This window comes from Lepisosteus platostomus, chromosome 8, assembly GCF_059453375.1.
Source record: "Lepisosteus platostomus isolate fLepPlt1 chromosome 8, fLepPlt1.hap1, whole genome shotgun sequence".
NCBI lineage: Eukaryota > Metazoa > Chordata > Actinopteri > Semionotiformes > Lepisosteidae > Lepisosteus > Lepisosteus platostomus.
In genome coordinates this window covers 38,901,856-38,928,882 of record NC_142618.1, presented here as the reverse complement: position 1 = coordinate 38,928,882, position 27,027 = coordinate 38,901,856, and the positions used below count along the sequence as shown (strand labels likewise).

At 36.3% G+C, this 27,027-nt stretch overlaps 1 protein-coding gene across 4 annotated transcripts; it reads left to right on the top strand.

The window, feature by feature from the left end:
- The first annotated feature begins 5,361 nt into the window (after nt 1-5,361).
- LOC148657296 (uncharacterized) lies at nt 5,362-22,085 on the top strand. Of its 4 annotated transcripts, none has more exons than XM_088643369.1 (18): nt 5,362-5,438; nt 8,210-8,331; nt 8,770-8,905; nt 9,282-9,369; nt 10,728-10,808; nt 11,674-11,820; nt 12,075-12,141; nt 12,464-12,542; nt 13,181-13,286; nt 13,871-13,941; nt 14,244-14,356; nt 16,597-16,627; nt 16,814-16,920; nt 17,695-17,719; nt 20,857-20,961; nt 21,207-21,335; nt 21,561-21,684; nt 21,803-22,085. In XM_088643369.1, exons 2-18 carry the CDS (start codon nt 8,220-8,222, stop codon nt 21,965-21,967), a joined length of 1,686 nt encoding a protein of 561 aa, XP_088499495.1. In that variant the 5' UTR covers nt 5,362-5,438; nt 8,210-8,219; the 3' UTR covers nt 21,968-22,085. The 4 variants fall into 4 exon arrangements, with proteins under 4 accessions (XP_088499495.1, XP_088499496.1, XP_088499494.1 ...); XM_088643370.1 differs by having other exon boundaries at nt 5,380-5,438; nt 8,189-8,331; nt 11,674-11,802; XM_088643368.1 differs by having other exon boundaries at nt 5,380-5,438; nt 8,189-8,331.
- The last annotated feature ends 4,942 nt before the right edge of the window (nt 22,086-27,027 follow it).

The following is a 27,027-nucleotide window of genomic DNA, read 5'->3' as shown; positions in this document are numbered from 1 at the left end:
CATAGAATATACCTTTTTCCTACAGTGGTATGCTCAGCTTCGGATGGTTGCTATTTATTGTCTTCAGCTCATCTTTACAGCAACACAGCCTAGTAATTTTCAGAGACAATGGGTCTATCTTTGACACACATGCTGCTGGGCAGGAGTTAGGAAAATCCAGTGAATCACAGACCCATTGGCCACATGTTAAGTATCAAGAAAATGTAAGAATCCCGAGAATGAGAATGCATGGATGGAATGCATGGAGCAAGAGTTTGCTCTCAATTCTTAGTTAAGTGTATTAATTCTGATTGTATTCATTTAAATTTTGAATTGTTAGTTGTCTATATAACATGACTAAAGCAGAGGCCCATAACTGAACTGAAAAAAGAACAAAGAATACAGAACAGATTACCAGTTCATGAAGGGGAGGGAGGGACTATAGGATGTTAAAACTAAACAGTCATTAGTTGTGTACTTTAAAACTCTGTCAAAAACAACTGAGAGACTGTCACAATTTACACATAATAAAACAACTGTAGAATTCTAGATTACAGAATACAGTTGTTTTATTCTGTCTATAATTTTCATATTGCATACTGAGATTATATAGAGAAATGTTTACAGTTTGTTTAGGATGTCAGTGGTTTCGAATTGTTTGACTTAAAAGACTATAGAAACAGTGAGCTGTGCGGATCAGCAATTTCAAGTCACATGAGAAGATGATTTTGCCAGTGGAAAAAACTGGAAATAAAACCTCATGTGAGGCATTACAAATGCTCAATGCTAAAATCTGGGGAAGAAAAAAATAAAATTAATTTAAACATCTTGGCACACAGTAAAATACCCAAATTAAATCAAGCATTCAATAGTGTCCAAGAACACTATTCTTTTTGGAGTATATTTATAATTCTTATGGACTGGACCAACTACAGTATACATCAACTCTCTTGATGCATGTAGCTTATGTTAGTACCCGAGGAATGTTTTCAATGCTATTGCATTGTATATTGATGGTGCTGGTTTAATCACTTGATAAGAATGATCTTTAATTGGCTTAAGTAGGTTAATTTAGTCACCGGTTTTTGATTTAGTCATAATCATAGTCAACTAAAATGTCTATTAGTCATAGTCACTTGCTAGTCACCCACGTTAAGTCTTTAAATTATTTACTTTAAATTATTTTTATTGTTTGTGGTTTCATGTTTTTCTTTTTTATATTTATTTAACATGACATATAAATATTTAGTATCTACTTACTAAAGGGACACCTCCAGGATTAAAGTGTCAAAAACTGCTTTGTGTACAACTAGTCTTAGATGGAAAACCCAAATTGCCAAAGTGTTAAGGTGCAACTGCTCAGGGGTCCTGGAGGGTCTCAGATGTGCACTTACTTCAGTTCAGTAGTGCTGGGATCCTTTAAGTTGACTGGCTTTGGCTTTATTGAACAAAGCCTGCATTAAGGTTAAATATAATTAATAATTATTATTAAGCCTGTTTCCCACTCTACACTGTGCTCCTAACATAATGTACGTTTGTCATATTTGAACTGTTCTGATCTAGTTTGTGTATGTATTAGCTCATCAGTGTGTTTATTATCACAATGGGGTTTTGATGTAAATCATTAATTGTTATATGGTCAAGCATAGTTTTATTAGTCAAGAGATACTAGTTGTACACTTACACTTTGACTGCAGAAAATAAACCTTTTGAGTCTGAAAGCCAAACCTGAAAGCCATGTCCTTTCTCTGACACCACAGTTGCTCATCCAATTTAAGAACCTTGTACTTTGGGAATCTCCCAAATACTGAACTGGTCTACTGAACTGAACTCAAGTACATTTAGCAATATGAGGTTAAGGGGTGCACACTCACAGCCATTTCTTTGGCTAGGTTATCTCAGCAATTTGCTGGTAGCAGAAGTGGCTAAAACAGTTACTAACTAGTAATGGTAACACTACAGTATAGCTTTAAATAATTAAAGGGGGAATATTTCCTTAGCACTGTTTGTCAGAGCAGGTGTGTTAATCGTGGTGTCCTGACGAAATTACTCTCTGTGTTTACACAATGTAGCCTACCTACAGTTTCTCCTTACTAAAATTAGTAAGGTACTGTAATTTCCCACCTCTTTTTTAATGTGTAGTGAAACTACTGACACATAATGGCACATCACATAGATACTGTAGGTGTCACGCATCAGTAATGGTAAGGTGGATGTAAAACTCAAAGTTATATGTAAAACCCTTTGAAATTCTTTGAGATAAAAAGATAAATTATAAATATAAAATGTAATGATTATCTGTTCCATGTTTATATCAGCCATGGAACAGATAAAGGGCAAAAAACCTGGCCTGAACTGTGAAATAAAACAAGAAATGGCTGCCTGCTTTCTGAAACACCACACATGGCACTGATATTAAGAACACTTTTGGCTCAAAAGCTCTTGATCAATTTGTACAGCACATGAGCCGAACCTACTCTATGCTTTCACTCATCCTGGCACTTTGCACAGACAGAGATACACAGGGTTCCAAAATATATACATACTGTATAATCCAATAAATAATGCAATAGAAATGCGATAAATAAAGAGGATATTTTCAGAAATTAATTGATTACATTACCATTATTTTAAGAAATAATGATAATCTCTCATAGGCAACTGGTCTGATCTGTTTATTCTCCTGTACTTCTTTGAATCAATATTTTTAGACAGTTTCTCACTCTGTACTTAGGCAACATACTGTAGATACTGTATATTTGGAAGGAATTCAGCAAAGGGTCACTAGGAAGTGTACTATTTTTTGCAGCAGGAAAACCCACAGCTGGAGAATATTTTACATCTGGAATGCTTCCTTAATGCAAGGAGGATTTCTGACATAATTCAATGACAGAAATTCTGAGGTAATCCAATTCATCAGGTTTCCCTAGTACTCCGAAATGAGCAAGTACATAAAGTGTATTTCTAAGTATAGCGTATATAGTATAAAGTACTGTTTATACTGTTTCCCCATTAGAAATTGTCATAACCATATACAAGCACATGAAACCATGACACAAATGTGGGATTTCTGAAATACTGGATTGGCCATTACAGCACTTTCACCCACCTTTCCATTAGAGGCAGACTGCAATGCTGTGAATATATATTAGGTCGTTTATTGTTTTCTTAAGGTGCTCTTTCTTAGATATTGTTTTAAAGAAATAAAATATAAGTAAAATAACCTTCAAATCTGTTCATTTTTAATAACATTGGAAATCTGGATATTCAACTATATTTTCAGTTAATAATAAAAATTAATCAAATACTTTTCCATATCAGAAATATGTAAAGACCCATCTTACATCACACAAAAAATATTCAACATATTGCCCGTCCATATCTTTATTGTATCCACTTCTTCCAGTACAGGGTTGCAGGGGAGCAATGGACTCAAGGTGGGAAACACCCTGGATGGGACGCCAGTATAACACTCACACACCAGGACCAATTTTTCCAGAAGCCAATTGACAAACCAGTATGTTTTTGGACTGTGGGATGGGGTCTCTCCCACATACGGAGAGCATATCAACTCCATGCAGTTAGCACCCCAGGTTCAGAATTAACTCAGACCTCCAGGGCTGTGAGGCAGTAATGCTAAGAGAACTGCACCGCCATGCGACTTCTAATAGATACTGTACATCAACCCAACTATAATTTAAAAAACTTTAGGCTGCGCAGAAATTTTACAGTATATACTCATCCTAGGGGAGCGCTCTTTGTAAAGCAGGTTTTATCGTAGTCTGTGATATTTTCCTCAGGGTACACAGTCCAAGATGTGCTCCCCAGATTTGCCCAGATTTGCTAACGTCTCAATACTGCTCTATGTGTGTGTATGGACTGTCATCCAGTCCAAGTTGAAGTTCAGCGCTGCACCATGATATTCCAGTTAAGGCTCAATTCACTAAGAAACAATTGGTCTCAAATAGAAATTCTCAATTTTTAAAAGTAATAAAGTAAATTATTAAGACTTAGGAACATATTCTAATTCTAACCTTCTTTATATGTGGTAAGGTTAAACAATAGTATACTGTATATTTTATTGGCTCTTTTGCATTGCAGGTTTTATTAGGTTTTGTCAAAATAAGTTCATAATTTAAAAAAAATATTAATCAGCTAAGTCCCTATATCTATGTTTCTGCCTAAACTCTTCATAAAGTTTAAAGTTGTTATCAAAAATCAATGTTTAAGTTCATATTATTTTTCTCAATGTGTAAAAAAAGACGTGTTTAGATGTGTTTGCTCCTCTACTACATCTACGTTAAGGACGGGGCTGAAGTTGGCTTCTTATTCGCGATTTTCGTTCCACCTTAAATGTATGGAATATATTTCAGAAAATCGCAAACCAATTTTAAAAACTCACAATAACACTAACTTACACTGGGAAAAGGTGATTGCACTTTCTTCTTTTTACTATGGCCCTCCCCTCCGATGATAAAATCGCCTCACAAATCTGACACCGAGGTGTGAGAGACAATATAGCAGACTGTCAAAATCCTGAAGTTAAATAAATTTTACTGTACCGTTTTTTAAATATGACCCTCTGAACATTATCTGAACTTGTCTGTTACATTGTCTCTCATATCTCCGTGTCAGAATTTTGAGGTTCACAGCAATAAGCAGAAAGTCCCATCACCCTTTGCTCATCCTCGGTTACCCTCATATTCTCATACGCCATGTTCTAAATTTCCCATTTAATACTGCTATATTAAAATGTCTTGTAAAATACAATACTTTGAGACTTTTAATGATCAGAAGACAAGGTCGTGGTAAATTTGCAGAAAGTGCCAGTGAATTCACGTTTTGCCTTTGTCTTATTTACTCGTTGTCTAACATGCCAGCATGTGTTATTGTGAGTTTTGAAAATTGGTTTTCGATTATCTGGAATGCAATTTGGACAGTCGCTATTTACTTACATATTACACTTTACTGAGTACATGCACAGTTATCCATCCGGATTAGTGCATTTTAAAAAGACTGTAGAGAGTAATCTACAGGCGAAAGGCGACATAACGTCACAGCAGCAGCATTTAAGGTGGAACGAAAAACACGAATAAGAAGCTGGCGAATTAAGAAACCGATTTCAGCCTCGTACTGTACGTTACGGTCATTTGAAACACATATATTTACAGGCGACAATAGTAAATTAAGTGAATAAATAAATGAAATAATTAAATACATAGTAATAAATTAAAACAATAATGATTGAGTAAATAAATTACTTAACTTTGTTTAAGATTAAATTAAAAAAGATCAATTCTCAGATCTCCCATTGCTGGCTCTAACGGCCGTTAGCACTGTACTGTATGTCCCGACTCGGGGATTTCCGCTCGCGCGTTTGCTCGCTACATCTTTGGTACTTGCTTATTTTCAAAAAAACAAAATCATTTGAAGAGTTGTTAATCCCCGCCATGACTAAGGTACAGAATTAATTAAATATAATTAAATATAAAGCTATTTTCTAAAACAGTCCTTAAAAAGCATAGAACCCAGGATTTATTATTATTTTGGGCGACCATCGCATTGTAGATAAACGAATCGTACTAAATCAAAGTGGCGAAATTAAGCTTTTGAACAACGCAGGAACAATTAGCGACTTATGTAGAAACAATGCCTTAAAAATATTATTAATATATACTGTATCAACATGCATCTAGAGAATGTAGTTTTTAATTAGGTGGTATTTGATAACGTTTTGAAAAGCGTCGATTCTCTTAAAAGTTTTGTAATTTTTTAAATAAATTAAGAAATTATAGAAATTATTCTATGGGTTTATCTTCTTCTTCTTCTTCTTCTTCTTCTTCTTCTTCTTCTTCTTCTTCTTCACAGCCTTAGTCCCAGACTGTCCTGGGGTCAGCTGCTTTGGTTGCTCTTCTCCATTTGTCTCTGTCGAGCACATCTTCCTCACTCACTTCACATACCTCCATATCTTTTCTCACACAATCTATCCATCTCTTTCTAGGCCTGCCTCTTCCTCTGTTAGCTTCCACCTCAAATTCCATTACCCTCTTTGTTACTTCCTCAACGTCCCTCCTCATGATATGTCCATCCCACCGTAACCTCACCTCTCGCATCTTCTCAACCACATCCACCACCCTACATCGTCTACGGATTTCTTCATTTCTGATCTTATCCTTCATTGAAATCTGCAGAATCCATCTCAACATCCTCATTTCAGTTCTTCTCATCAAGTTCTCTTCCCTCTTTCCAACTGCCAAGCATTCAGCTCCATATAGTAGTACAGGTCTAATCACAGTCTTGTACATTTTGCACTTTAACTTTCTGGGAATTTTCCTGTCACAGATTATTCCAGTTATTTCTCTCCACTTGTTCCATCCAGCTTTAACTCTTTGTTTTACTGCCTCCAGTGTTTCTCCTCCCTTTACCAGTTTTGATCCAAGGTATTTAAAGTCATCAACTTGTTTCAGTTTTCCTCCATTTGTCTCCTCAACATTGGTCATAGTATCTCCTCTTCTCTCCATTACCATTATTTCAGATTTTTCTGCATTCATTTTCAGTCCACCCTTTTCGAGACTCCTCTGCCATTTGAACACTTGGAGAAAGTGTTCAAATGGCACTTTTGACAAAAAACAGACAAAAAACAGTGAATGAGGCAATAGTCTTAGATTTATCTAAATCTAAGGTGAAGCTTAAGACTGGACTCATCTCCATAGCACAAATATATCAATGACTAAAACATCAAGATTCTATAGAATCGTAATTAATTAATTAAGAGGACCTGTTCTCAATACTGTAGTACTGATGGGTTCTGAAGGTGCCAAAGGATTCCTGCTCACAAATGACAAAGAATGTGCTCTTTATGCTTTGGCTCCCAGCTCCATCTTCAGGCCTCTAAAGCAGGAAAGAAAGGCCCATCCCTTGACTCACATAGACTACTGAGTCCCACGCCACTCCTAAACCCTACCCCCTAAGACCATGACTCTGTGACTCCCAACCTCTGGTAATTAGAAGGTCCAGATTCAAGTGGGGTTTGCAGAAACAAACCCCAAAATTCTATACAAGTGGAACATCCCAGATCAGCACTCTAATGGATTTGCTATAACAGGCTGTTAATGTAGAGAGATTTGTTGACCTGAAGTTTTGTTTTTTAAGACTATTTGTTGCATTATTTATAATATTTACAGACTTGAATTTAAATTGTGGGTCCTTTTCTGGAAGAGATTTAGTTTGATAATCCCTGATATGCATCTGTCAGTATGTTATAAACCTGTGTTTACATTCAGGAGCCCCAAACGTTTCAGTATATGGTTTCCATAACTGGTAGACAGTTTTAAAGGTTTTTATAAATACCAAGGTGCCATTAAAGAGTCCAAGGGAACACATCCTTCTGAGGAAGAACAAACTAAGTTATAGAACATGACCATGATGTGGTTAGATTTAGAGAAAGAAAGCGTTTTTCTAAAGTATGTACAGTAGTTAGTGCTTGCATTTTACTCTTGATGTTGCAGAACATTACTGACAGAAAAAGGACTTGAATTGACAGAAAAAGATAAAATTAAAAGAACACCACTATACATGGGTTGTGAATGACACTCCAATTAAGATTTAAAAAAAAACGCAAATACATTCGTGTCCCCATTTATAAATCTGGTGGAACAAGCAGAATACACTGCATCATTAAAGGGTAAAACACTAGTGTCTGTAATAAAACCCAAACTCATATAGAGATTGCTAATCTGACATAATCTGTACAAAGGCTCACCCACTAAGGTACACCTCCCCCTAAGAAAGTGTGGAAATAACTACAAGTTTCTGAAGTCAACTAAATGCAAGTTTAGCTGAGAAACAATATAAGAAAATCAAAATATTATTAAATACATTCGGTGCAGCTTTTTGGTACTTTTAGGAATAATCCTTCTGGATGCACATATTTGGAAAGCCCATAAAATATACATAAAAACAGTAGAGTACTCTATTTCTTTGATTAAAGCTTTCATATTAGCTCTTATGGGGATCCTAATAAGTAGGCAAAGGTATTAGTTGTTATATTTTTGTTGTATAATAGCCCTTGAGGTGAAGTATGTAGAAATCCACTAGAATCCAGCTTTCAAAATTCTCAAAATAAAAAAAAAATCTCTCAAATAGGCTTCAAAGACAAGAACTATGAAAGAATCACATGTATGTAGACACAAAATATGTTATTTTACAGAAGGTACCTGTAACATTACAGGAGGGGTGACATGGCTGAAGTAATACGAAGAATAGCAGCTCACCTGGACCAGCCTTTGAGCGACAGAGACCAGGAACTCATTAATTTTATAAGGCAAAGGTTTTCCACAAATTTGAAAACAGGTGGGCATATTGTTCTTATTTTGTCTTTACATAAAATATGTTGGATAAAACAGTACAGTACTCATTTTTTTGTTATACTTTTTCATACAAACTCTGTGACCTCTGCTTCATGATAGTCCATCATTTTTACACATACTTAAGTGATCATTTTTTAAATCAAGGTGGTTAGAAATTCGTGCCATAATCAAATATAAATATCATCAGAAAAACTAAAAGACAGAGTACCTTTTGTTATTTGGCCAAGAAATCCAAAATCTGAAAAGCAAACAAGGCTCAGAAGAAACACTATCCAATATTCAAAAGAAGATGGATTATAAAAGTGGAATTTTTAAAAGCATAGTAGGTGTGTAAAACTGTAGAAGGGTTAGTTTCTAATACATATTAATTTACAATGATTATTATAAGCATATATTTTAAAGAAATATTGTGTATTCAAAGATCAGGGTTATGTCCCGGTGAAGGTGACAACTAGAAACGACACTACATATATCCTTCCACATGAGCAACAGAAGAAGCAGAATTATGATAGGAGAAAAGATCTGCTGAGCAATGGATTCTTCACTCCTGCTGATAAGTAATTTGTTAATATTGTTTGTTAACAAATAGTGTTAATATGTAATTTTACTGTATATAAGAAACATTTCTTCTTAACTTGCATTTCTTCAATTTTAGAATTTTTTACTTTAATTAGAAAATTTAGTTTTTTGAATACTTGTGAATTATTTTATGTTTTCCTCCTAGCTACTAAATCCTTTGTGGAAAAACAAAACAAAAATATTGCTCATCACTTCTTATAAAATGGACAAATCATTTATTTCATTATGTAAAAAACAGTTTCTTAGTATTTTCTCAGTATAAAAAGATATGGTCACATTTTTCTAATACGGTATGTTGATATTAAACTAATATTTCCTCATTTACTCCACTGTGTTTCTCTTCTTCACTCTAAGAGCATATCAGAATGTTGGGACTGTAAGCCTGGACAATGTTGATTTATTTTCCTACTGTCTGACCTCTGAGGATCAGGAGCAACTCAGAGTGAGTGAAAACTAAAAGGATCGATGCACCAAATTTCACTTGACAAATGACAGAGCATGTGTAAAAACAGAGGTACTTTAGTTTAAGAATTAGTAAAGAAGAGCTAATTCTTAGTAAAGAAGAGCAGAAACAGGAAGCATTAAATGCTAAAATTGTAGATGTATGGATGAAGACACTTGAAAGTTTTGTGTTAATGGTCTTACATTATTAGTAACATTAAACAATCCAAATCATCTTGAAATTTGCATTCTTGCATCAAAATATCAAATCACATTGCACAAGTATCCAGTGGAAATGCTTAGTTGTTCAAGTATCCCCTAAGGTAAAATCCACATAGATTTAGATCAGGTGAAAGGTCGCTAAAATAGCTCTAGACTATGGATCTCAGGGAACATGTTTGAAACTGCTTTATTGTGCGTTTTTCAGTAAAAACCTTCCTGTTCATTGCAAATGTCCGTCTTTCTACAAAAATGCTAGGTGGGCCAAATGACCTTCTATTGTGTATAACATATCTCATTATACCAAACCAAAGTGTCATTGTGCAATCATGACTGAATTCCTAAGCTGACTTTTTCACAATGAAAAAGGGTTCTGATATTCACACTATATGGCATCATCTTGGGTTTTTGTATACCAACTTTAGAAGGTTTCTTATTTCTTATTCATTTCTTATTTGGGTACATTAAAACTTTTTCTGACAAAAATCTATTTGGCAGATTTGACAGAATCTGTTGTATCCTTCCGAATTTCTGCTGTACATAGTTGATGAAAAAAAATATTTTGTATATTATATATGGGTTTATATAATATCCGTTTTTAAGGTATAATTATGTTAAATGTTATAATGTTTTCCGATATATAATTCTGAAAGATGTAATTATCAAGAGTATCTGTCTGAGAAATTCAACTGAACAGCATTGCAACTGCAACATTATAGATTGCATTGCAACATTCTACAACTTAATTGTATAATGTTAGCGTGCCCAGAGGGGTTGGGCAGCCAGTTGACCTTGGACCCCTAGAGGTATTTGTTCTTACAGAGGAGTTTTTGGTTCCTCTCCTCCGTTGTCTTCTGGCTTTTTCTCTTTCTGTATTGTAATGTCATGTACTGTCACACAGCTTTGTTACGTGCCTTGGGGTAACCTTGACGTGAAAGGTGCTATACAAAAATAAATTGAATTGAACTGAGGGACAACAGGAGCTGCCTTTACCTTCTTTTCTGCCACGGACTGAGTCGATCCTGCCAGACTCTCGGATTGCACAGTCAGGCAGTGTGACTATTATGTATTTTAGTGTAACAATGTGGGATTAAGATTTCTCCAGGACCAATGCTCTTCTTGTTTTAAAAAACAAAACAGAAACAGCTTGAAAAGAAATATGTCAAGACAGCAGGCGGTTCAGTGACCTTGAGCAAATTTAGCCAAGAGAAAGCCAAAAAGGTAAGGGAAAAGGGGTAATATTTTTATTCTACAAAGAAAATTAAAAAATGAAAACCTACACGTCATGTATGTATCTTTGCAAGTGATACAGCAAATTGTTTTGCTGGGAACTAAGAAATCTTTGGCAGATTAATCTCCTTGTAGCACTATACACATTACCACCAGCTATATAACCCTGCAACTCACAACTGGCAACCCACTGAAGTGAAGCAGGTGTGACCTTGGCCAGTACCTACAGTAGATGGAAGACCTCCTGGAAACGCTAAGGTTACTGCTGGAAAAGGTGTCAGTGGGACCAGTACGGAGAACTCATCCTGCGGTCTTTGTGTGTCTTAATGTCCCAGGACTCCCCTCCACTCCCCTCCACCACCAATGTGCAGCATTCAACTGAATGATGCAACGGCAGCCATAGTGTGCCAGAATGCTCACCACCCATCAACTATCAATGGGGAGAACAGAGTGATGATGCCAATTCATAGATGGGGATTATTAGTGTTATTATGGGGATTATTGGGCCAATGGAAAATTTGGCCAGAATGCCTACGGTAACACACCTACTGTACTCTTTTCGAAATTACACCCTGGGATTTTTAATGAGGACAGAGTCAAAACCTTGGTTTTATTCCTCATCTGAAGGACGGTGCCATTTTGCAGTATAGTGTCCCCGTCACTATACCCAGGCATTAGGACCCATACAGACCGCATGGTGAGCACCCCCACTGGCCCCATTGACACAACTTTCAACAGCAACCTTAGGTTTCCCATCCAGCCCATCCATGTACTGACCAGGCTCACAGCTGCTTTGCTTCAGTGGGTTGCCAGTTGTGTGATGCAGGGTGATATGGATTATTATTATTATTAACAGGATGAAAAAGTCAAACCTCCTACCAAGATGATTCACTTGCAGGCCAGCAACGGTTTCTTCTTTCTGAAAACGTATTTGGAGGAGATGGTTTGGATGAAGCATGCCTTACACACAGGACGACCTCTGGCAGTATGCTTAAAAACCCTGGTGTGGATGTTTTAGATGGTAGCAACATTTCTAAAAAAACTGTGATGTAGTCCTTATTTCTGAAGATGGTGAGATTTTGAGATGGTTTGGATGAAGCAAGAGTGGTCTGGAATTTGTAGTTTCAAAATGTTATAAAATCCATAATGACTTGTGCAATGAAGTTTGAAATGTCTTACTTTATTGTTATGTAAGTTATATATAGAAAGTATGAAGATAAGGATTAGCAAGTGTTATATTTTTTTTTACTTAAAAAGGCAAATCCATCATTTTCAGCAAAGAAGATTTTGCCCTCCAAAACACCCAGTGAACAGAATTTGTCAGGTTTGTAAATCGACAGGAAATCCTTAATACCGTAGCTGTATTACCATTTCAAAATATTATCTCAATTTCGATGTATACTGTACACTCAGAAGTAAAAGTATAAGGATAATAATTGAACTGAAGAGTCACTTCTATTCCCACTACAATAGGATAACAGTTGTGGTAAAGGTACAATCACTCTTTACTTTTGTTAGCTTTGTGATATGGATAGTACACAGTAAATCTATTGTCTTAAAATCCCCAGGTTTAATAGGTTATGTTTATAATCTGGTTCATTTCCAAGCCTCAGAAGACCAATTACATGTGGTTTACCTCTCTACAGGTAGTAAAGACTCTGGGAAGACATGCACTATGTCAATTAATACACAAGCAATTGACCCTGAGGAGGAGTACAGACTTAGGTAATGACTTAAAATTATTATACTGGATAAAATGTAATAAATATAAACAAAGAAATAATAATAATAATAATAATAATAATTGCTTACACTTATATAGCGCTTTTCTGGACACTCCACTCAAAGCACTTTACAGGTAATGGGGTCTCCCCTCCACCACCACCAATGTGCAGCATCCACCTGGATGATGCGACGGCAGCCATAGTGCGCCAGAACGCTCACCACACATCAGCTATTAGTGGGGAGGAGAGCAGAGAGTAATGAAGCCAATTCATAGATGGGGATTATTAGGAGGCCATGATTGGTTAGGGCCAATGGGAAATTTGGCCAGGATGCCGGGGTTACACTCCTACTGTGATGAATGATGAAATGTGATAAATGTGTAGTCTTTGCTCATGATAACACTGCCACATTATTGAAATCTTTGTTGTAGTATTTGCAGTACATGGATCTATATTCCCTGCATTCTATGAAGAGGACAAACACCGTAAAATATGGACATGGATAGAAATGCTCTATCTTTTATGCTCTATCATAATATAGAGATGTCCACACTCCTATATTATCATCAGATGTATAATCTATGCCTCATTGAACTGCCTCATTAAACTGACATATTTAACTGCTGTATGTGTATATAGGAATGTGTTGATTAGAAAACAGGAGCATGTTGCAGAGAAGCTCCAGTGGATTTACATGATGCTATGTGGGATAACAAACATGAAGAACAGAGACCTGAAGACTATGGTGAGTTGGGTATTCAGATTGAATTTAGATCCTTATCCATTAGGAGCAGATCAAGGGTTCTAAATGATCTGCATTCATCTATAAAGTAACCTACAGCATTCAAGTCTTGATCAGAGGTGTCTTGTACACATTACAATCTTATTATCCCTGCATGTAACAATGAAACACATTGAAAGCTCTTGTACATATTTTTTACTCAGGTCTCTTGAGATATAAAGAACAATACTGTACAGTATATAATATACTGTACAGTATATAATATACTGTACAGTATATATTTGTGCATTTAAAAAAAAATATATGTATATTCATAAATATCATTCTTACACCAGCAGTTTTTTAATTTTTAAAAAAGTTGCATATAATTTGTGTATAGTGTACTGCAAGATAAATATAATTTATCACAGAATCCTGGCAGGTAAATCTTATATTCAAAATAAAAAACATACAATTGCTTCTAAACACACTATTATTCTTACTGTCTAAAACTTCTAGGCATAGAAAATTATTTAATAGTCATAAAAAGTGATGTACACATTTTACATTTATCAATAAGTATATAAGTGCTCAATATTTTTTTCTAGGTCCCTCTCTCTCCTGCATATGTAAAAGGTATAATGAAAGAAACCGAGATTCTTCCTAGAAGCTCAGCAAGGTAACTAGGTAACAGATTAACTTTTCTAAATGATGGTTATTTCAACTAAAGATATTAAAATCAGAACTGCTGCATAGACCTCACCATCAGCATATTGTCCTTCATGCAGTTTTATCTTATAACTGGATTACAACCCATGGGCCAAGAGCAACTTCCACATTAATGTTAGCTTAGAAGCCTCTTGGCTTGTTCACAAGAAAACTGCCATCAAGCACTGTTTTGGTACTTCCTTTTGGTGGATGTGTTGAACATTATCCTCTGTGGAAACTAGTTAACTTGCAACTGGTTTCTTTGGATTTCAGCTCTATTCCTCCACCAAATACCAAAAGACAGCAAAGGTCATTTTCCCTGGCATCTGAAGACAGCCAGAGTATCACTCCAGATATATGGGAAACGTTCATCCATCCTGATTCAGGTAAGAATGGATGTTGTCACTCAAATTATTCACCTGTACATCAAGGCAGTTAGAGTGTTCCATGTTTGGTAGAACCTTAATTTTCACAGGTGATACATTCATATGTTCCTCTCAGGACAAGGACAGCAGCTACTTATCTCATCAATTAGGGAAATGTGATTTTTAAATTTTTTAAATGCATTCACAAAAAGCAAGTGAGCTAATGTCACTGTAAGGTGACCTTTCAAACAAGAACTATTTCTGCCTTGTACATGACTATGCCACCTGTCAATTATAAAGAGTTCTGGGCTTCTTACTTCCTTGCTACAGGTTCTTTTCATCTCCCAGAATCACCAGATAAGCTAGAGTGCCCTTTTTTTCCCCACTCAACACAGAGTACATTATAATAAAAACTCAATGGTAAAAGACACTCATTCCAGAGTGGCCACAAGAACCACTTTGGACCCTAGTTGCTCAACAAATGTCCCAAAATGATGCAGTCCTGTAGTTCTGTTCTTTGTGAAGTTCCTTAGGTATGTTTTCCAATCCTGGACATCCCGAATAATGTATCCCTGGTGCTTCCTCCCTCTACCTGGTTTGTCCCCGAGTCGAGTTTGGGGAAGATTGTTCAGAAAGACGATGCCAAGGTCTTCCTTCACTGCTTCCAGTCCCCGTTGTCTAAGTTCTGTCCCGCATCCAATGCCGTAATCTGCCCTGTAAAACGTACTTCTTCCAAAGGTCCCAGCCTTTGGGAGCGTTTCATAACAGAAGCTCCTGACTCTTCCCCTCTAGGTGGGAAGTTTGCATGGGCAGAGTCAGCTGCCCATGGTTCCTTCAGCAAGGTGCTGTCCAGATATGGCCAAGTGTATGTTTTATATGGCCAAGTGATGCACAGTATTGTTCCATCTCATCCTATTTTCAGGCCCCCCTTTCAACCAAAGGTCCAGTCAAACCTGTTTGCAACCCCACACATTACTCATGAATGGTGTGGCAATTGCTTGGCGCTTATGTTAAGAGGAAAACCAGTCATCACTGAGGTGTCACTGGCCCTTCAAGGCAATTCACATCCATACCACCCTCAGCTCCCGGTATTCACACACCCAGCAAACAAAACGTTTGGGCATTACAATGCAATTCATATTGTAATTCAATTTACCATCAGAAAATCTGGCAAAACGTTAGAGCCTTTTAATATAGAGTAACTTTCAAAATATACTTGAATACTAAATAAGTATTGTTTATAAAGTATTGTTCCAATTAACAGGTTCAAACTAGGAGGCACAGTGCAGTAGTAACAGTCTTACTCTCAAGATAAGACAAGATATTTATAGCCCAAGTCCAGTCAAATTGTGAACAGATACACAGGCTTTATATTATGATTGCTGAGCAGGAATAGTTCAAAAAGGAATAACTATCTCCACCAGCTCATTACCATGAGTTGAAGAGGAAAATAAAATATTAATAATATATCAAATGATGAAACTGTTTTTATAATCACGTGTGTTAATAAATGTCCAACTGTATTAATTTTGTTGATAAGGTAAAATTAGAATTTGGAGAGCTTGTTGCTTCTCTTGCTACAGAATTATTTTACATACTCTCTTAGCCGAGAGTTTCTTGAACCCTAGTTAATTTCCTTGCAGCTCAGACAGTGGGTTTGTAGTCAAATGGTTGGTTAACTTGTCAGGATGCCAGGCACTGAGTGAGAAAGAGAATTTCCATTGTTGTGTTCACCTCTTACAATATGTGTTCCTCACCTTGGAAGGACACTGAGCTGCTGGGCACTTAATCTGTGGTATATCAAAGATGGACCCACTTTATAATGTCCTGGTTTCTTGCTACAGTATATAGTGTTACATATTCATGCTAATTCTAATAGAACAAAAAAAACTCCTATTACAGTATATGTTTATATATTTAATATGTGCAGCACTCACATTCAGTATAAATGTTTGTGAACTAAATGCATTCATATTTGAAAATAAATGTTCATGCTTCAACATAGATTAGAACTAATAAAAAGTAAGAAAGTTATGAAGATGAGGAAATACAGTATTTATCTACAGTTAACACTGCGGTTAAAACTGGGGTTAATCCCCACTTTTAGAACATTCAGGCATAATCCCACAGATCATCTTTACACCATGGCTCCTTGGCCAAGCACAGACATCAAATGTTTGGCAGAATTACTATTGCAGCAACACCATTAGTGTCCTGTCAGAATATGCATCTTAATGCCTACATTTTCTTGACTTTTACAGAAATAAAATCAGCTTCCACAAGATATGCAGGGTAAGGCTTTCTAAAACTTATTAAATAATAACACATCATTTAAAAATCAACATCAAGTGTGAAAAAAGCAGACTGTTTGAAATAATTAAAACTGTTAAAGCATCTTGAATTCAATAGAACAACATCAATTCATAAAATAATATGAAAAACAAATCCAAAAGGTGTCTTATGGGTCATCCATTTCAGGTACAGACAGTTATTACTTGGGCCCAGGAGGAAGGCAGGACTTCGGGAACTGGAGACAGATGCCAGTGATTTGCCCCCATGGCTAATGCTGCTACTGGATGAGAGCAGTTAGTTTCCGTGAAGAACATGTTTTCAGGGTGTCTCACTACCTTACTTCACATTGACAGACTGGCAAAGTTTGCATGAGTTTTAGAGTAGAAACTAATAGTTGAGTATTGGTAGGGAAAATAATGTTTAGAGCCAGTGGGAGACAAGCCAGGTTCACTCTGGTACACTACAAGTACAAGAACGTGGTCAAGGTAATGGAAAAGGTGGACCGTGTCATCTGATACCTTCTTAAACACTGTGCACTATGAGCTTTGTCATGCACTATTTTTACACAGGTACAAATGCTGTTCTCACAACTGAAATAATTAAAGTAAGCAGGGTAATTGTGTTGACTTTCTGTGAAGTCACCATTGTGAAGACTTAGAGGGACACATTATTAAGTTTTGTTTCTGGATGTCTGTTTGTTCCACCTTTACAGAAAATGCAATTGAAAACGTTAGAATAGAAGATCTCAACAAAGCACAGTAGAGAGACAATATGAAAAAAAAATGTTAAATTGTTACCAAAAATCTACAGGTCTGAATTTCCATTCGTGAAAAAAACAACAATAACACGTAAATATCCAGGCATAAAGATGAATAAGTCTGGTCCAGTACAATGCTATGCAGTGCTGAATAAATGAGTATTTACATCTAATTCATTTGCTTATATTTTTTGCTTTTCTTTATTACTAAAGCTAAATACAATATTGAGCACATGGTATTTAAAAATGTATGTTTTGCTAAATTGGAGTATGATCAGAATGGTTATATGGTTTGTTTTTCTTTTTACAGCTTCCCATGAAACTATTCCACAGAAGTGAGTGCCTATAATTTTAAGCATTGTTTTTTCAGGGGGATTAATAATCAGCAATTCATAATAATTTAATCTAAAATTCTCAGGAATCCCCTTGGCGGGTATTACCTGAATGTTGTAAATTAACGCCAAATTAAAGCTACTTCATGTCAAACAGAAACAGACAAAAGTAGATGCATTGTTAAATGCTACACGAGTCTTTATGTTGAATCAGTTCTTAAAAAAGTAAGTTGGAAGTATTTTTAAAGTAATTTTAAGAATTTTTAAGGCTTTTTTATTTTTACCAAAGCTTTTTATAGGCTTTTTTATTTTTGTTTGGTAGGTTGGTTCTTATCTTTTTAAGCAGAAATCAGAGTTGTATTCAGTGTTAGGAGAACTTAAAGTACTTGTGGAGGTAATATTACTAAACATATTAAATAAAGTAGGTGAGAGAAGATTCCAAAATTGTTTTAAATTTCAGCTGGAAAACCATCCAATCCTGGTGATTTTCCATTAGACATGCTGAGTAAATCTTTCTACATTTCAGTCAATGAGAGAGGAGAATCTAGTCTGTTTGACTCCTCAGCTGAAGGAGAATAAAACAGTAAGGCGTTTAATAGCCTTCAGGAATGATTGTGTATCTACATCCTCAGCACAAGATCATTACTATAATGATAAGACTTAAAGTGTAAAAGTTGAATTAATCTCATATTGATTATCAATTAATAATTAGCTATGTAGGAAATAACATTTCTTTCAATGTTCCTCTTAAATTGCTAGGCCAACATTTGGCCTGATTTTTTACCCTCTTCAAACTGCATAAAGTGATTTCTTTGGAGTAAAAAAATTAGTTTCTTCAGTTAATTTAGCATTTTATTTATATATGGTTTCAAAACATTAGCATACTGTAGTTCTCCTTTGTGGTAGATTTTACATGTATTTTCACCCTATCTACAAGTTTCTTTTCTAGATCAAAATATTGTTTTCTTTTTTAGTTTTATTAAAACAAGACAAAATAAAGATTTAATAGTTAAGTATTGAATACTTGAATACTTAAGAATACTACAGATGTCATCATAGTCCCCTGCTCAAAACAAACCTCTTTTAGTAGACATTGCTTTAAAGCTACCTTTAAAACTACCTACAGTATGAAACTGATTTCTCACGTCTGGCTTTATTCCAAATAGCAATATTCTGTTGCAATGTGGTGAGCAAAATTGATCACAATTGTTTTGCTGTGATTTTTATGATTTGTCATTATCCACATTAAACAACACCTGTCATGTTTTCACCCAGTGTTGAAGTGAACCTACTATAAATATTTTTTAAATTACCTCTGCTGCTTTTAACAGCCAATAACATTCACTAATCCTCATCTTTTACTTTACTAAACTAAGAGTAGTGATCAATACAGATCCCTGGGTGTGACAGAGGAGCCTGTCATGAGGTACAGATAGCACGGGAAATACACTGTTCATACACCTTCCATTGAGTGGTTGCTAGATAAGTTCCAGAGGGTGCACACTCAGGGCTTGACTAGTAACTGCTATTACTTAATTTCATATACATTCACATACATAACATACATACTTAAAAACATGCATGAGTGAGTGAGTATTGTGGTGTGAATGGAGAGCGCTCTCAAAATGGATGATACTCACTGTTTGTTTGGTGCAGGTACTTCCGGGGTGGGTCAGCCTATGGTGGCCTCAGAAGGCCAAACCTAACCCCACTTTTCAAGGTTTATTTATGGAGATGGGAAAAACCACATGCATTGAATTGGAGAAATGGTTTGTTCCAGAGGTGGAGGGGCTTACATTCTATTTAAGATGGTTCCTCAGCGTAAGAGGGAGTTGGTTGTTGGTATGTCAATGTGACTGAAAACAGATAAGAGCAATAAGAAAAAGAAGATTTATTTTTATTTGAAGAATTAGTTTTGTTTCTTTTTTGGGGGTTTTGTTTTCTGGTGTGGGGGACTGGGAGCACTGTAAATAAACTGCAATTATTTCACTTGAGTGCTTCTGCGGTAGAGCCATTCTGTTATAAAATGGACCTACTTTGGCCTTCCTCAGGACATGGTGTGACACTGGGGTACTCCACTAATAACATTACTTAATATAAATATTTAGCCTTTATCTGTACTCTATGATTTCTTTCTGTTCACCTGTTTTCAAGTCCAAATAAAGTGGTGTGAAAAAGTAAGTACACCCCATGAAAAGGTTTGTCTTTTTTAACATTTTTAAACAAAACGGACACCAACAAAAGGACATGTGATCGTCATTTCAATGATACTGATAGTTAAAGCTGATTTAATTTTTAAAAATAACATTGAAAAATCACATTTTGCACTCATTTGTACTATCTAAATCAATAGAAATGCAATTTCCTTGTGGGGGAAAAGTTAGTACACCCCTACCTTTATCATTGCATGAAATGCCTAAAAATAAGAATCAGGTACACCAAAATAGGTGCAAATGACTAGAACATCATTAGAGAGTAACTTGGAAAAAGCCCAGATTTTAACCCCATAGAAATGATGTGGGGGACTTGAAGCGGGCAGTACATGCAAGAAAGCCCTCAAGCATCACACAGTTGAAGGAGTTCTGTAGGAAGAAGTGGGCAAAAATGTATCTAAGTCAATGTACAGTAGGAGACTGATAGACAATCACAAGAAATGCCTACAAGAAGTGATTTCTGCCAAAGGGGGCAACACCAGCTATTGAAGTTAAAGGGGTGTACTTATTTTTTCCACAGCAGACAATTGCATTTCTGACTTTTTTGTTGAAAATTCTTTGCAATCAAAGAAAATTCAATGTTATTTGTTAAATTTGATCACCTTGATCTGTCAGTATTTTTGAAATGAAGATCAAATATTCATACCTGCAAATATGTTCAAAAACACACACCTTTTCATGGGGTGTACTTACTTTTTCACAGTACTGTATATGTATATGCATATGCCTACTACATGTAATTTTAGAATGTTGAATCTGACTCATTTATTATGATTCCACAGAGAGCTCTTTCATTTTTCTGCCAAGAGCACATTAATTGTTGTAGAGTTTAAATCCCTGTGCTTTATTATTTCTAAAAACAGATATTCCCTTCTGATGGTTATTAATTTTTATTCATCATTATTTTATGTTATATTTATTAATCAGACAAAAGAATAAAACTGATATACTACAACGAGTGAAGACAGAGTTTTTGGAAGTAAAAAATTCTACAAATAACCTTATTGAGACTGGTATCATTGAGAAAAGAAAGTAAGTTTGCAAAACATAATTCACATAATTCATTGCTTACCAAAACGATATAATACTGCAAGAAATCATATTGTTTTTTGTCTTCCTTTATTAAAAATTAATGTTACTAAACAAATTTTCCCAGTTTTTCTTCTGTATTATTTTAAATATTGACATTTCTTCAACACCCTATACCAATGATGTTTTAGCATACTTAGAGCTCTATGTATATTAATAGTTTATTAATACTAGCATTATTTTTTCAGAAACCGTGAAGTCAGAATTAAAACTCTACTTAATGCTTTAATGGCATCAAAAAATAAGACTAGTCTGTCTTTACTTCTGTTACAATTAAAGCATGAACTGAGAGAGCCCAAGTCTTGCAGCATCTTTTGGTAAGCGTACAATGTCTTTCATTCCCTATAATTCCCTAAAATAAAATAGTCATTTAACTAACTAAAGAAAAAGTTTTTTTTAAATAAAAGTTAATGTTATTGTTATACTTTTTTCTAATGATGAAAAACATACTTACAGAAAATGTTTCAGTGTCTGTGGGTGTTTTAGAGCAGCTCTATTGATTTTCAAAAGTTATAGCATGATAACAGCTCTCCTCCTTGCAGGTTAGCAATGCTGAAGAAAGAAGCTACTGAACTGGTCGGTGAAACAGATCAAAGACTTAATGCCACATTAGAGAAACTCAGCCAGTTTCACACCTTTTCTAGCCAAGCTGTGCCCTATTCCAAGGTAGTGCAAAAATCTCAGTCACATTTTAAAATTTCTATGAAGATGTATTATGTGAAAAAATGTTTAAAACACTTAAGATGGACTGTAGATTGTAAAATGATATTCTTTGTCATTTTAGGAGAAAATGTGCCTGCTTACACTTTCACTTCCTTCTGATAAGCTTCTCCGGCCTGCAGTCCAGGATGCCCTATTATTTCTGACTGAAAATGTCATCCAGCTGCTGCCCAGGCACCTAAAGCACTGGTACCAATATCGGAAGCTTCCATTCTCTTCTTATAGTTAAATCACTTGAATATGGTAGCATCTTGCTGTCACTTACAGCTCATTTTCAGGGTGTCACTAATGTGGAAATGTATTGTGTTGTTTCATGTGTGTTATTTAAAAAGAATAACCTGAAGCAAGGTAACTTTGTCTTAACCTTTTCTTTGTTTTTATAAATATCAAACTCTTTAACAAGATTATACTTTCATAATAGAGGAGCAGGTAAGTTCCTAAAAACTAGAATTTCCTATCTGCTCTTCTATATTCAATAAGTGTACCATATATACTGTATCAATGGATCAATGGACAAGACAGCTTCTCAGCAAAAAAAAAGGACAAGCAAAAGTGTCCAGATCCACTGCAATGCATGGTTTAAAGTTTTAGAGACACAGAGGTGCACAGTAAAGGCAAGAAGGGAATTGCACAAGGTAACTTGAGCCAAGCGGGCTAGGTTCGTAGCACAAGAAATTCACATTTCCAAGGTACAAATGGGCAAATCTGGAGACATATTCAGGGCGGAGCTAGGGTCAAGTATGCAGGGAGAAACACAACAGGAGAAACAGGAAAAAACACACAGGAACTCGGGAACAAAACTAGGTCAGACCTAAACACAATGGCAAAAACCCCATACCAGAGCCCAGAGCATTGTCAGAGGAGACATAAAATATCCGGAATCACCTGAGACGAGCTTGATTATTGCCCACAGGCTCCAGTCAGATATTTTATCAATGACAACCAGCACTAACTGACAGGTGGCTAGAGGTGTGTCTGGCTACCATGGCATTGTTCACTCACTCCGCAGTGCTCCAGCAAGAGCAAGCCTGACAGAGACATTATTTTAACCCCTTTTTCAGCCTTAGTATACAACATTATGAAATGGGCGCTTGGCAGGATACACTCTGAACCTCATGCCATTCCATCACAAAGCAGGCACAAACAATCACACCAGGGCCAGTTTTCCGAGAAGCCATTTAACAACTGTGCCACCGTGTCCCCTAGTCAGTATTTGATTTTTGTACAGGTTTAAACTTTTAAGTGATCTAGAGCCTTGCATTCTTAATGAAAAGCAATGATGAATTTACCTTCAAAATGCTCATCTTATGTTATTGCTCCAAGAATTCACTTTGTGAAGAAAACACTCTAAATTACATTTTCTAAGTGATATATTCAGGGCGTGATACAAGTATGTATCTGCGTCAGCATGCGTAAGCTGCAAAGTAAAGGTTTATTCCATGCTGAAAAGAGAAGAAAATAAACACAACTTTTCAGCTATGGAGTCTTCTTCGGGTGTCATGCTGAAAAGAGAAGAAAAACACAATGTTTCAGACTGAAACCTTGTCTTTATTTTTATTCTCTTTTTAGCATGGAATAAATCTTTTTTTATTCCTTTTCTAAATGATTGTGATTAGCCTGTAGCTTATCTGCACAGTGTCTATCTTTCTATAGTTATTGTTACTATTAAGTCTCTCATTATGTTTGGTCTCCTAGGACATAAAAAGCATGATTCTGCACAAATGACCCTTATGCACTTAAAATATAGTATGTTTTAGATTCACAGATTATTTACGTTTCAAGGCTCACTAATGTATAGGAACAAGTAATAGGTTTATTCCATGCTGAAAAAAAGAAGAAAGAGAACGTTTCGGCCGTGGAGCCTTCTTCAGGTGTGAGAGAGACAGGGCAGTAGGTAAAGGTAAAGTAGCGGGAGAACAAAGGTTGAGAGGGAGGAGGAGTGAGAGGCAAGAGCAGGGGACAGAAAGAGAGGCCAATCAAGAGGTGTGAAGTCAGAATGGGTGCAGAGAGGTGTGAAATGAAACTTCCAATGAATGGAGAAAATTTAAAAGAACAGTAATCTGTCGTTAAGGGAAGGGAGAATGTGTGATCCTAGCTGATGAAGATTAAAGATCTCTCCAAGCCCATTGTTTCTCATTTCACCTCTGACGGCCACGACCACTCTAATCTCTCCGTCTGTGTTCTCAAAGACGGTTTTCCGAACTCATACATCAGAAAGACCACCGAAACTAAAATTATTCTGCAGCTAGGATCACACATTCTCCCTTCCCTTAACGACAGATTACTGTTCTTTTAAATTTTCTCCATTCATTGGAAGTTTCATTTCACACCTCTCTGCACCCATTCTGACTTCACACTTCTTGATTGGCCTCTCTTTCTGTCCCCTGCTCCCGCCTCTCACTCCTCCTCCCTCCCAACCTTTGTTCTCCCGCTACTTTACCTTTGCCTACTGCCCTGTCTCTCTCACACCTGAAGAAGGCTCCACGGCCGAAACGTTGTCTTCTCTTTCTTCTTTTTTTCAGCATGGAATAAACCTATTACTTGTTCCTTTGCAGCCTACGCATGCTGACGCAGCTACCCACCTGAATCACTAATGTATAGCCTTTTGTATAGTACCCCATTTATACATTGATCATATACAGTAGCTTTAGCATGAGGCCTGTTGTGGAGCTGTACACAAGGCTGTAACATTGTTTATCATTTGGAACATTTAATGTAGTAATGTTATGTTACACTATTGAGAGGAACACAGTCATGCCCTTTTTCCTTGAGTGCAATTTCTTGTGCAGAACTGAATTTTTTTATGATTCAGTTAATCATCTAGAGAAATCATCAAACAACACTTTAAATCTTAGATTAAAAGTAGTGCTTTATCTCAGAACATCTGAACTTTTCAATTTTCAAACTGATGTTTTGCCTATAATAGTGTAACGCATACGGCCATCAGGGTGTGTAAGAGCCAGCTTACCAGAGCGGTGACGTCGCCGCCCTTCCCTGTGATAGCAGAAGTACAGGGCTGTAGAGAGATCTCTCTTTGGCTCACCGGGCTGGTTCCCTGCTGAGTGACGCGGGAGTCCCGGGTTTGAGCCCCTGATGGTGTGGGGCCGACCTAATGCGGCAAGGACGCCTGCCTGAACCCCCGTTGCGTTACAATAGTGTATATGTGCAGCTTTTTTAAAACTTTTAAATGGTCGTTAAAATATTATAAAAAGACTTTTAAAAGCACATATAAAGAAGATGCTCTGAATAACAAACATTTCATTAGTAAAAATTACTATAAAGCAGGATTTCCCTTAAGGTCTGCAGCCTTTATTCAAGTTGGTTGATTGTCTACAGTTGTGGAACAAGTAAGAACCTTGGATACTATCTATAATGCATACAGCAGATAAAAATACAATGTAGTCAGGTTCAGCAGCAGAGCTAGTGTCGGTGGCCAATAGGGTTACCATACAACCGGATTTTCCCAGCCATGTCCGCTATTTTGATCCTTATATCTCTGTCCAGGGGGATTTTTCAAATATCCAAAAATGTCCGGGATTTCGACACCATTATTTTCACCATAAAGAATAATTAACAAAAGTTTTAAAGATAGAGAGAGAATGTCTTAACTTCTCAAGTTCGCTTCGCGACCTACGGTACGTTGTCATTCAGTTTTCATCCTGTACGTGTATGATTATGTCATGAGAGCGCGAAATCGGGCGTCCGTATTAGTGTCTTGACTCCGCAGAAGCATTCCATTGAAAGGCTCCCTATTTTGTTTCTTGTTTTCCTACCCTCAAACACAATGCCAAAATGAAAGTGTAAATTCACAGCAGAACTCAAATAAATTTCTGTTTTCGAAGTGGCAGAGAAGACTGGGAAGCTGAATGCTTGCTGTGTAAGCCTGGTACTTTTATCTCCGTGGTTAATAAAGGTGTACTTGACTTGCAAGCCCATGTTTACTCAAAGACAAAAAGGGAATTCGAGGAGAGGAGTCCGTCAACCAAATGAGATTATTTTGTAAATTCTGGCAGCAAAACAGAGGATACTGTTATTGCAGCAGAGGGGACTTGTGCATTTCACACAGTTAAACATCATCACAGTTACTTTACCAATAAACATAAAACGTGGGATATTTTGAAAACCCTCTCCATCCCCAACCCCTTCCCAGATAGGGCAATAGGGATGTTTCTCAGGGTGTCCTTTTTTATTAAGTTCAAATATGGTAAAACCCTAGCGGCCTCCTCGTTCTCAACGGGTGTGTGTGATCTATCGGAGCGGGCGTCAGTACTCTTGGTATCTATTCCTTACAGCCATGACATAATACTTGATTTTTGCCAGGTATTCATTTTTGATCACTTGTTCTGTTGGCGAATGTGGCGATGAGCTCTGAAAGCTCGAGAGTAGTATGAACACTCCAGTATTAGTGCGCGCTGTATCGAGGTAGCTAACTACGTACCTTAGTTTGTATTTGACAAAAACTAATTATATTAAAATAGAAAATATGAAATCCGTTCTCAAGCTTTCTAAAAGTAAATTACAGACGAAACTTTTACATAATTTATAATTCCCAATTTTTCAGTGCACACAACAAATTTCCAGGGTCATCTGGCATGCCACCTGGGGGCGCTCCGTACCACAAGTTGAGAACCACTGTAGAAAGGCTTATATTACTACAGTAATATACAATAATATACATATTAACCACAAGATGGCACCAGAAGACCTATTTTTAAAAATATGGTTACCAGTGAACCCAATTTTCTGTTAATACTGTTTCATAAGACAAATGATTAAAATAATAATGTATAAATGTAATGTAGTAAAACTATATGGTTGTAGGTGATAACAGCAAATTTAACTTCATCAGTCTTTTGCTGGATGTGGACAACAAAGTTTTAGAAGAGCTACAACTTTTATTATTTTTCTGAATCTGACTTTACAAAAATAATCTCAATTGTGGGTATGAACATTTAGGAGCTGTGTGAAAGAAATGTATGTAGTGTATAAATATAGATTATATCCCGTGTTGTCAAATTGGTCAATACTTTTGTTTCCTCTCGAATTGATTACTGTAACGTCCTACTGATTGGGTTATCTAAATCCACACTAAACTCCAATTTGTCCAGAGTTCAGCAGCCAGAATCCTGACCAAGTCTTGTGTTTCAGTGGTCACTTCACTCTTGTCCTGAAGTCCTTGCACTGGCTTCCTTATCAGGTTTCATGTAGACTTCAGAATCCTCATGCTCACCTGTAAGACTGTACATGGCTTGGCACCTCAGCCCCTGTCTCACTTACTAGCATCCCATC

Coding starts and splice junctions, on each gene's coding strand:
- LOC148657296 (XM_088643369.1), top strand. CDS start 8,220: ATGGCTGAAGTAATACGAAGAATAGCAGCTCACCTGGACCAGCCTTTG. Junction 14,357..16,596: donor GTTCATCCATCCTGATTCAG/GTAAGAATGGAT, acceptor TGACTTTTACAG/AAATAAAATCAGCTTCCACA. Junction 16,921..17,694: donor GCTGCTACTGGATGAGAGCA/GTTAGTTTCCGT, acceptor TTCTTTTTACAG/CTTCCCATGAAACTATTCCA.